This window comes from Oratosquilla oratoria, chromosome 5 (genome assembly GCF_046742065.1).
Source record: "Oratosquilla oratoria isolate Oo_2021 chromosome 5, ASM4674206v1, whole genome shotgun sequence".
Classification (NCBI taxonomy): domain Eukaryota; kingdom Metazoa; phylum Arthropoda; class Malacostraca; order Stomatopoda; family Squillidae; genus Oratosquilla; species Oratosquilla oratoria.
The window spans coordinates 33,005,100-33,017,599 of record NC_134781.1 but is presented as its reverse complement, the minus strand read 5'-3'; the positions used below and the strand labels follow the sequence as shown (position 1 = coordinate 33,017,599).

The 12,500-nt window shown below is 41.1% G+C and overlaps 1 protein-coding gene across 1 annotated transcript in view; it reads right to left on the bottom strand.

Moving 5' to 3' along the window:
- Nucleotides 1-8,686: 8,686 nt before the first annotated feature.
- The window catches only part of LOC143025731 (uncharacterized), a 20,409-nt gene continuing 16,595 nt past the window's right edge, over nt 8,687-12,500 (bottom strand). Inside the window, exons 2-5 of the mRNA XM_076185737.1 lie at nt 11,762-12,109; nt 10,848-10,962; nt 10,401-10,480; nt 8,687-9,690 (exon numbers count right to left, since the gene is read on the bottom strand). Coding sequence (XP_076041852.1) covers nt 9,603-9,690; nt 10,401-10,480; nt 10,848-10,962; nt 11,762-12,109 — 631 coding nt within the window. The 3' untranslated portion in view covers nt 8,687-9,602. The remainder of the gene's footprint in view (nt 9,691-10,400; nt 10,481-10,847; nt 10,963-11,761; nt 12,110-12,500) is intronic.

Genomic DNA, 12,500 nt, shown 5'->3' with positions numbered 1-12,500 from the left:
GGTTTGATATTTTTCTTGATATATATATATATATATATATATATATATATATATATATATATATATATATAAATATATATATATATATATATATATATATATATATATATATATATATATTTTTTTTTCATTGTGCGTTCTTCACCCTTCACCCTACCCATCCATTTGATTCTTGGTCTACCCCTCAGGTTTATTCCATCCACCTTTGCCTTCCACACCTCTTTTTTCTAGTTTTTCCTCATTCATTCTTTCCACTTGCTCAAAACATCCCAGTATTCTTTCATCTCCCCTATCTGTCAGGTCCCTTTCCACCCCTGCTCTCCTCATTTGTGGCGTAATTTTAAGTGTGCTGATCTCTCATTCACATATTTTGTGGGTTCGAATCCCACACTTTTCTCCGACTTCTAGCAGTGACTATTGTTACCTGCCCCTCCTGGTGTAGGCTCCTCACCTACTCTTTTCCACACTCCCTCATTCCTCATTATATATATATATCCTCATAACACCCAGCATACTTCTCAGACACTTCTTTTCTGCCTCCCATATATTTCAAGTCTGTCCCATACAGTGTCGTAAGCGCAACCAACCCTTCACACAGTCGTCTCTCCGCATCCACCCACAGATAGCTATTTCTCATGACACTTTTAATTCCTCCAAGATTTTCACTTGCTTCCCTCGCTCCGCTACAGTTTACCTCCACCCCGACTGCTCCATTTCCTGCTACATGCGACCCTAAATATCTGAAACTATCCACTTCCTCTAACCTCTCTCTTGTAAGATTTACCTCTAGCTTATTGCCATCCTCACCTCTTGTATGTCTCATCACTTTACTTTTACCAACACTTCCTCCTATTGCATACCTTCCCAAACTCCGTCACTAACTGCCTTAGTCCCTCCTCTGACCTCGACACAAGTGCAGTGTCATCAGCAAAGTCAACTGTTGAAATTACTGTGCTTGTAATATTATCGAGGACATTGTAACAAAAGAGAAACAAAGTTAATATGAACAGTTTAGTATTCTGCGTTTCCCAGTCACTAATGCCCATCGTACTGAAATAGCAGGAATTTTAAGAACCATTGCTTCTTTCAGTAAATTGTCGAATGCCATAGTGCAAAGATTTCATGTAACTAGGGTACATTGTCTATTTTTTTAATCGGTCATACACCTCGAAGGCTATGTGAATGCACCTAAAGCATTTTTATTGTTTGAGGGTATGGAGCCATTGATGTGATATGTCATACAATCGCTCCGAGTAATTTGACAAAGATGTAATCAAATCTTTGTATTTTTGCCACGTAACCTTAAAGAAACTGAGTATTGTCAAAATAACGACATTGTTCATATGTGATGTCAATGGCTTTCCACAATACTTCAAAAATAACAAACTATACCAACATATATCAGTGGATCAGTGAGGTAAAACGTGACATACAATACCATAAATAACACTGGGTATTTTTTTCACAAAAGTTTTGTTTCTCTTAAATTTTTTAGCTATTCTAGGGTAAACTTTTGCGCTGGTTCCAAATATATACTTGCTATGCTTTTATCATCGGCCGTTTTAATGATATAGAAAATGAAACTAATATGAAGAAATGTAAAATAAATTGTCGTTACAATTTTCTTTTTTTTCCCAGGTTTATATTATAAATATTGACGTTCTTGACAATGGCTACAAGAGGATGCAGGAATTTACCAGATTCATTCTATTATGTGTGTGGATTCTATGTTGGACCTAAACATGCATCACATAAAAATGTGAAAGGTGCGAAGTGCTGGATTGCTTATACCGGTAGACTGTATTTTGGAATGAGTATGGATGACCAAGAAAAACCATGGGCCCCTCATGTGATATGTGGAAGTTGTCGATCAAATCTAGATGCATGGTTGAAAGGTGCCAAGAGTTTGGTGAGAAAAAGAAAAAGAAAAAAAAATCATCACGATGATTGCTACTTTTGAAATCTAAATAATGTAGACATTAAACAGTTAATGTTCTGTGCTTATTCGAGAAGAAAGAAGCAAAGAAAATAATAAATAAGTGGGTAGATCAATTAATCAATTAATAAACAAAACAAAAAATAATAAAAGTTGACAAAAATGATTAGTACTCCTTTCTTTCCTGATGTCATGGTGGGAGTAGAAGAAAGGAGTAGTAATATGCTTCTTCCTTAGGGCACTCAGAATATTCAGTGCAGAATACTTAGAAGAAGAGTGTAGGTTTATTAAAGAGACTTTTTTACAACTAAAATTTCCAGGCCGCTAAGTTTCGGGAAGGCCGTAGGCAGCAGGGCAGCACAACAAAACGTCTCGTGTTGCCAACCAGCGACGTTACCACCAACCTGACTCATATCTTAAAAACCACCAATTTGGAAGTAGTGTGCCAGACCAGCAGGACGATCAAAGACATCACGAGGACGAGAACAAACAACAACCAAACACCGGGTACCAAAGCCGGTGTTTATCGTATTCCGTGCTCGGGATGTGATAAAGCTTACATCGGAGAAACGTCACGCGACCTGAATACACGAATATGTGAACACCGTTACGACGTCAGGCATGATGTCACCACCAATGCATGTGTGGCACAGAGGAACAGGGAAAACCACCTGATGGACTGGAAGAATACAGAGCTGCTGATACGAGAGCCCGACAAGGTCCGCAGGAAGTGTTTGGAAGCAGCGGTCATACAAGAAACCAACACTATTGAACAAAATAGGGGCATGTTTAACATCTCACCCCATATAATTCCTTTAATACCCTTGGCCAACAAAATTCTAAACCATCCTTTGTGAGCAATTTGCCGGCGGACGTTTGGGCCAGCCTTCTCAACCTCTCCCAGTATTCAATTCCCCTTCTCCTCCTCCTCCTCTTCCTCTTCCTTCCCCTCCCCTACTTCTTTCTTTCCCCGTTCCCTCCATTCCTCGTATTTGAAAAATCCGTAATAAGCGAAACGTCGTACAAATAAAGGCTCCGTCCTCACATGGTGTTTAACTCGTCAGTCTTGTCGTCAACTGCTACTTTCATGAAAAGAAGAGGATGTCCCCATGGAGATCGCCGGCTCCTGCAAACGATTATTAAGTCCGATATCCAGCCCAGACCGAGCATCGGGGCAAAACACATCTTTCCCACTAAGGCCAAGAGAGGGAGAAATCGAAGCAAATATGAAATAAATAAAAATTAAAAGAATAAAATAAAATGAAAATCGTCCAGTGGAATTGGTGAGGTGTTAGAAGTAAAGTGAATGACATTTTTTCAACTCTCTAATCAACCCCTCAGTTATATGTCTACAGGAAACATTCCTAAATCCCAGTATTCAATTAGAGCTGAAAAACTTTACCATCTATAGGAAGGACAGGTTCACCCCTGGAGGAGGGGCCGCAGTTGCAGTTAGCGACTGCCTTCCCCAAGTGGAGCTGCCACTATCTACAACCTTGGAAGCAGTCGCCGTCAAAACAAAAATACAGAACAAACTTGCGTCCATCTGCTCCAGATACTTACCTCCCGACCAACCATTCCCACTACAGGAGGTAAATAACCTAACAAGATAGCTACCCCACCATAAACTTATAGTCGGAGACTTCAATTCCCATCATCACTGTGGGGGAGTGATAGAACATGTGCTCGAGGGGAGTAGATAGAGGCAGTTCTGAACATAAACAACCTGGTCCTCCCAAACACTGGCGATCCCACTCGTGTGGACAATGCTAGGGGCACTTTTTCATGCACTGATTTATCCATATCATCTCCTGCGCTGTCTGACGACATAGAATGGACTGCGCATGACGACACCATGCTCAGCGATCATTTCCCAGTCATCCTAAAAATAGGGGGTGACCACGTTACGGCTGCTCTAGCCTATGGAGACAACCCACCCCCTCCCTGTCCCAAATTCTTTGTGACGAAAGAACTGGGAAATGTATCAGCGTACCACCAACGTCAACACCAGAGAGATGACAAAGTAGTCAATTTAACACTATCCATTTTGAATTCAGCGCATAAGCACATACCAAAGACCTCGGTATTTCACAAGCATAGAGTTCATTGGTGGAGATCAGACTGCAGAAAAGCACTTTGCAAGCGGAATAGGGTTTATCGAACTTCTAAAAAGAACCCAATTTTACCCAACTTGATTACTTTTAAAAAGGCGCAAGCAGAGACCCGTAAAATCAATAAACAGTCCGAGCGAAAGACTTGGCGTGATTTAATTTCGACAATCAACATGCACACCCCTCTAACGTAGATTTGGTCAGCCGTCCGGAGAATTGACGGCAAACATGCATCTACCATAAAGACTTTGACGATAAGAAACACATTTGTGGGTACGCCCACCGACATCACAAACATAATAGCAGGTACATTTACACAAACAAGCAATACAGATAACTATTCGCCAACATTCTTACAGCATAAACAAAGACTGGAAGCAGAGCCACTGTTCTTCCGTACACATACACACCACGAATACAATACTCCCTTCCAAATACATGAGCTTAAACAGGCTTTAAGCACGTGTAGAGGGACCTCTACTGGACCGGATGAGATTAGATATGAGATACTGCAACATCTAAATTCAATCTCGCTCAACAAATTACTGGAGCTATACAACGAAATTTGGATTAATCATGAATTTCCAGAAACATGGAGACATGCCCACGTCATACCTATTCTCAAAAAGGGAAAGGACCCAAAGAGTCCTCTCTCTTATCGCCCTATAGTGCTTACCAACTGTTTATGCAAAGTATTAGAACGTATGGTCAATAACAGATTAAAATTCATTCTCGAATCTGAAGATTTGATAGTTCCTGCCCAATGTAGTTTCAGGAAAATCGAAGTAGTCTCAACCATTTGGTCAACTTGGAACATGATATCCTTTCAAGTTTCGAGAGGAAAGATTTCCTTGTAGGTTGCTTCTTAGATTTAGAAAGAGCCTACGACATGGCATGACGACATGGTATCCTCGAAAAACTCTATGCACTTGGCCTTAGAGGGAATCTCCCTATTTTAATTCAAAACTTTTTACTAGAACGAACATTCTCTATCAAAATTCAAGGTTGCTTTTCATCAGTACGCATACAAGAAAATGGCGTACCACAGTTAAGTGTGTTGAGTCCCACATTATTTATGTTACTTATTAACGATATTCTACCTGCTTCACCTCGGAACCTTAAATACTCATTATACGCTGACGATGTCGGAATCTGGCATTCCTCATCAAACGCTAGTTTTTCCGGCTCTCACGTACAACTTGTCCTGGACTCGCTCCAGGAATGGTCTGACGAATGGGGATTTAAGTTTTCGGAAGTAAAGTCAACAGTGGTTGTATTTTCACGCAGAGCCCAAGCAGGAATCGATCTGCAATTACATGGAAATCCCATTCCAGTACAAAATTCAACCTTTTTCCTTGACCTGAAACTGGACTCCAGGCTAAACTGGAAAGCCCATGTAAAGTATCTAGTTGATGCGTGCAACAAGAGACTTTTTTTGCTACGCAAGCTAACGGGCACAAATTGGGGAGAAGATAGGAAATCCTTGCTAATTAGACTATGGGTGTCAGATTTATGGTTCGGCAACAAGAACCACATTACAACCCATGAACATCATCCAAAACAAAGGCCTGCGACTTGTACTTGGAGCACTACGCTGCACAAGAATCGAGAGGCTGGAAGTTGAAGGCAATGCCCCCGCCCCCCATCCACTACAGTACAGGCGCGAACTTACATTTCGCCACGTCGCCTAAGTGTTCCGTATCCCACGACATCCCTGCAAGCGGGCGGCGTCCCAATACGAACACTTTACCAACTCCAGTTTTAATCCCTTTTCCATCAGGATCCAATCCTTATGCAAGCAGTATTCAGTGCCACTGTGGTCTATTGAAAAATTGAAGCCGTTCCACATACCACCGTGAGAAAAGGTCACCCTTAACGTCAGCATCAACGAAGACCTCCAGAAGAAATCGTGCTCGGTAGAAGAACTCCGACAGAAGACCCTACAAGTCATCAACGGATACACTGGCCACAGGGCACTGTATACGGATGGTTCCAAGTGTGGCCGTAAGACAGGGACAGGGTTATATAGCTCCACAACCCGGATGATGTTCCGATTGCTGGACCATACGAGGAATTATATTGCCGAACTCTTTGGAATATACAAAGCGATAGAAAAGGCTCAATCTGACACACATAGTAACTTTGTTATTTTCTCAGATTCTTTGAGTACATTACAGTCAAGTAAGTCAGGTAACCAAATGGGGAATTTTCTCCTGGGCTAAATCTTTAGCGCACTTTCGACGACCAACAAGTCCATTATTCTCTCTTGGGTTCCCAGCCACATTGAAATTTCCGGGAATGAGAAAGCGGACACGCTGGTCAAATCTCCGTTAGAAAATGACTCCATTATAGATATACCCATAGACACAGGCACTTTCAATTCAATCTTAAGAAAACAATTACACGCCCAATGGCAACACCAGTGGGGCAATCTCCACATCACACATAAACAAAAGGAGCACATAACAGATTGGTCAACATCATACAGAAGCAATAGACGGGAGGAAATCGCCATAGCAAGGCTGAGGATGAATTCCACTCACATCACCCACCTAGATACTTATATCACTGGGGTATTTCTTCCCCAGCGCAACACCTGCAACACTATACTATCTATAAGACATATAGTCATACACTGCACGAAATATAGCATACAGCGCCAGGCGCTTATACATCATTGCAGACTCAACAAAATTTAGTTAAACGTGACAAATCTTTTGGCCAATGACTGTTTCCTTATTGACAAAGTAGTGTATTACTTGCGCACAACAGGACTGTTGTGGAAATTGTAATGGTAAACTAAACAGGATCGTAGGTTCACACCAAGCTTAATGACCCCCTTATGGGTCGATGATCTTAAGAAAAAAAAAAAAAAAAAAAAAGACAGAAAGGTAGCGAGCCCCTACGAAGAGTGATGTAGTAGGAACGCAGCCTCACCCAGACGCGCTTAATGGTTCAAGTTATAATCGATAGAATATTGTTCGTCTATTTTTGAAAAGCAACTGAATATCTTTATATATTCATGGTAATAATAGAAATGCTAGTTAAACAACCACTGTTTTTTTTAATCATAGTAGGATTTGATTTAATGCAATGTTGATTATAATATCATATATTTTCAAAGATTTTAGTTATTTGGTTAGAATGTGGTTTTGATATATTGGAGTAGAAGTATTTTTAGTCTGATTTTACTCTACTCAAGAATATTCAGCATTGTAAAATTTAGACTTCTGTAAAAGGAGTTAAAAAAATACTGGGCCTGTTTTAACTTGCATGCATGCGTTGGCTCCCCTGCTTATCTTTCACGCAGCGGCAAATTTATTCTTATCTGTTACTGACAGGTCACGTATACGACTTTAAAAACTGTAATGATATTTTGTCATCTCCTCTATCGCAGGGTATTAAATCATACTGTTATTTGAATGGGTGTGAAAGACCACGCGGTACAACACTGACATGAGTTGGTTGATTAGGTTCCTCACTTAGGAGTTAGTTTAGAATTAAGGAGTGCCCTTGGCACGGGCCCTCTGGGTCCCTCCCGTGGCCCTCTAGTTGAGAAACATTATTCCTTCCAGAATATTTGAGAACTCAAAACCATTTGAGCGTGTCACCGCCGTGGTCTCGTTCTGGAGTTTGTTGACTAAAAACCTGACATGATGGCGATATCTTGATCACAAATGACCCTGATTAGGTGTTGCACTGAGGATTCAAGGCGCAAGAGCCAATCACGAGCAGTTGTGATGAAATACTGCTATAATGGGATTGTAAGAGGCTGGTAGATTGAGGTGGGTGGGTGGGTAGATGGGGGAGTAGGTGGCGAGAAGTTCATTTTACGACTTAGATGTTTTGAAACAATGGTCGCTCAGGAGTTGGAAAGCTGCATATTCTCGCTCACCGTCCAATGCTTGTGGATACGAGCTAGTGTATCGATAGAGGTGCTGATGTTGTGAAATGTTAACGCTAAGCCACTTCGCTTCGTGACAAGAGTGCTTCCGTAGGCAGTGTTGCTTGAGACAGTGTAACAGCCTTTCTGATTGGAGAAAGGGGTGGAGGAGGAGAGAAATTGTTGGTACATGGAGGTAAAGTCACGCCCTTAAAGGGTGGCACTTGTTTGTAACGTTCAAAGTTATGATACTGGGCTATCCAATCAGAGTGTGGACTGATCATACAGCTATTCAGAACCTATCTAAGAATAAGAATCTTAGGAGCAGAGCTAACAATGATGTTTGTTATTGATGAAGTCGCTGAAGCGAACTGCTGGTCATGCAAGACCGTTGTCTAACAATGCAGTTTCTAAATCCGGGTTTTTTATTTTTTATTTATTTATTTATTTATTTATTTATTTATTTATTTATTTATTTATTTATTTATTTATTTATTTATTTATTTATTTATTTATTTATTTATTTATTTATTTATTTATTTATTTATTTATTTATTTATTTATTTATTTATTTATTTATTTATTAAGAGAGGCTTTAAAGTCCAGAAACACTTTTCTGAATGGAGCGATATTGGCCACAAGGATAGAAGCACTGGTAAACTACAGTCCAGTACAGTTTTTTTTTTCGAGTGCAGACATTTTATAGAAAAACCCATTTTGCGGGGTCAGATAAGATATACAAGATATGATCATTTATCTTTATTATCTAAAAAAAATATATATATAAACATCCATCATAGTTCAACATGATCTAGGTACAACATAAATAATATAAAGTTGGTTCTATCGTCTATATCATGACAACAGTCGTGAAGTTGCTAATTCATAGAAGAATTGTTGCAACAAAACAACAATAGCAATCCATAAGCTGGGCAGTTGGCATGCACAAGTCCAACAACCTGTATACGTTGCCATGGTTACGTCACAGGCAAAATCAGTTCTGGAATTCTATATATTGATGTATCATAGTCATTGATGAATAATGTCTAAGCTCTTAGAACTATTGACCAAAACGCTTTTTTCCCTTTATAAGGAAGGAAGCCTCTGTATTTGTATTACATGTGAAATCTGTTTGCCAGGGCGAACAGTATGGATTATAGATGTTGTGATGATCTTAGTTTTATTTGTAGATGCTGAACATACTAGAACTGGATTTCATTCAAGACTATCAACGGCAAAACACTCCCATGTCTTTGTAACAGACTCTGTGTCACAGTCACTTTGTGGATGCGTGTTAATGAGTGTTTGACCACAAAGTCACGTAAAGCTCATAGAGATCGTAATAATTCCTTTGACAAAAAAGGTACACGATGTGACACCATTCCACATAGACACAGCCTAAGTAAAATCGTTAAAACATGAAAACAAAATTCAACACTCCAGTCTTCACTCCTAACACTGTAGAAATTTTATGTACACTTACATACACGGCGAGGCGTCTTGTGAGACATCTCCAAAACAAGTATTGTCAACGTTGGCAGAGGATCCTGGCTGAGAAGGAAATCGAACATATCTCCAATGTCAATCAGTCGATGACAACTTCCTGATAAGTAAACTATCTTATGGTTTGCTGTTGTTGATAAACAGACTTTTGGGGACAGGTCTTCTGAAGTTAGATTTGAACTTTCTGAAACCATGGTTCTGAAGGAGGAAAGCGTGGGAATTGTTTGCAGAGGACCGGGATCTCAGGATACGGGCAACTGTAAAACAAAAAGGAAAGGATGTTAAGGACAGGACACTACACCCACCCACATGTATACATACATACACACATACATAAACACATACATACATACATACATACATACATACATACATACATACATACATACATACATACATACATACATACATACATACATACATACATAGCGCCAAGTACTGTCTGATCCTAAGATTAGTACAAACTGTATATTATAAATGTATCACTATATCTCTGTTAACTCAATAAACAGATTACCATTATCATATTATTACATACATAAAGTACATACATACACCAAAAGGCCACTGCCCAATTATAAGAGAGAGGCCCCAGCCAAGACATACACCCACCCTTCACCCATTCCACACCCATGTATTTTCCCTTCCATCTTAGCTCCTTTGAATGAAGGACCATCCTTGTCTCCCGCCCACTATCTGGGTCAGGAAAAACTTAACAAGACACAACACCTTCACAGTAGGACCCGGCAGACTAAGCTGGTTTATCCTTTCCCAGATAATCGACTAACTAGTCTCAAACCTAGAAAAAGGCTCTAGAAACTTGTACAGATGTAAGTGTGACTTCGAAGGGCCACTAACTAACCCCAAACCGAGAGGAATGCTCTGGAAACCTTTACGGACTTGAGTGTGACTTTGGAGGGGATATAGTAACTTAGGAGGAGCTGACGCCAAAAGGGAATCGACTTACAATCTGGTGCCGAAGTTGGGAGTGGGGCCGTCAAAGTTCCTGCCGAAGCGAGCTGCTGCTCTGCGGGAACGACGGTGAACCTGTAAGGCAAGAGGAACATAGGAGATCGAAAAAGGGAAGCTTCCTCAGGGCCATGAAGTTTCGTTATGATTAAAATTGTATTAATTACTAGCATCATTTCGTATTTGTTTATCTAATCTTTTATTCTTTATTGATTTGTAATAATTGATAATTAATTCTTCTATTATTGCAATTGTCATAATCTAAATTATTTTACTTGTAATTACAAGGTGTTATTTCATTTCTCTATTCACGAAATTATTTTGTTATTGACTTTTTGAAGTACCCTGTATCCTAACCGAACGCTTTTTAATCAACTTCATCCTCATAGCCAGATCATCATTAGCGTAAACTTACTAGCACTACAAAAGAGGGTTGGGCACTTACAAGGTTTGAGAGGACGTCTCCGTAGGCGGCTGCTCTTCTGTCCACCCCATGGGTTGCCCGCTCGAGGGACAATGGGGACGACGCTGCGCGGGCACTGGGGGCGCAGGCAACCACACTGCAAGAACAGAAGCGCTGGTGAACTACAGTCCGTGACGACAAGAACAAGGAAGAGAGTCATCACTTGGAGATAGGTCAGTTATCCTTTGTGTTAGATGTTGTGTATACTGTATGTATTAGCACAGACACACACACACACACACACACACACACACACACACACACACACACACACGCACGCACGCACGCACGCACGCACACACACACACACACACACACACACACACACACACACACACACACACACACACACACACACACACACACACACACACACACACACACACACACACACACACACACACACACACACACACACACACACACGACACGACTCGATGGCTTAGTGGTAGTGTTCGTGGCCGCCACTACGGTGGTCCGGGTTCGAGTCTCACCCAGGGCTGAAATATTTTCAGTATCGCTACGCTGCGAGTCGTTACTTCAACTCTCGTGGACGGGGAGTTGGGTAAGGGTGTAAAGGTCACAGCATTACCCATAGATCGGTCACATGTATGAGCTCTGAGCTCTCTTCCGGGAGGGAAAAGCTGTCTATCACGAGTCCAACACATGATGTAAGACCTTGGTTGTTAATCACAAGTGCTACGCTCCGCGCATACACACCATACGCACACTCGCGCCTAAGCACACCCAAAACAGGTAGAGTGCGACAGGTAGTGTGCGATGTGCACACACTATACTTTGTGAAAATGGTGCGAGCACAGTTACAGTATCTTCTTGGGGTTACGTTACGTTACGTGTTATTTGGTGTCCATGTATAACAGTCCCAATATACTTACGACGCAAGGCAGAGAAGAACCAGAATGATTTTCGGGTCCATTGTTGTTACGATGTGGGCGAGTGAGCGAGTGCGGTTAGACGACTTGGCCTGGATGCAGTTTCTTCGCTTGTGCGTTGGGTGCGACGGCGGATGCCGTTTCTTATATACGTCCCTACGTGACGGGCGAACACCTCCCGACTCCTCCCGAGGGAGTGACGACGCGGTGACCTTGCTGGACAGGAAAAGGCCGTTCGACCCACGACAGGGGCACGTGTGGAGGGCTGGGGGGAATCTGTCATTTTCAGGGGTGCGATTTCCACGGAACTGGGGGTGGGTGGGGGATTGGGACTGGGTGTCGGGTGGGTGACTGGAAGGGATTCAAGCCAATGAAAGTTGAGTAAAGGTGGATGTTTATGTTAACGTGCCTTACACACACACATATACACACGCGCGCGCGCACGTTAACACGCAACATACACACACACACACACACACACACACACACACACACACACACACACACACACACACACACACACACACACACACACACACACACACACACACACACACACACACACACACACACACACACACACACACACACACATATATATATATATATATGCATATATATATGTATATATACATATGTATATACATACATATTATATATATATATATATATATATATACATATATATATATATATAATCAGATACTATCCATATAACCTTACCCATGATTGCCCGAAAAGT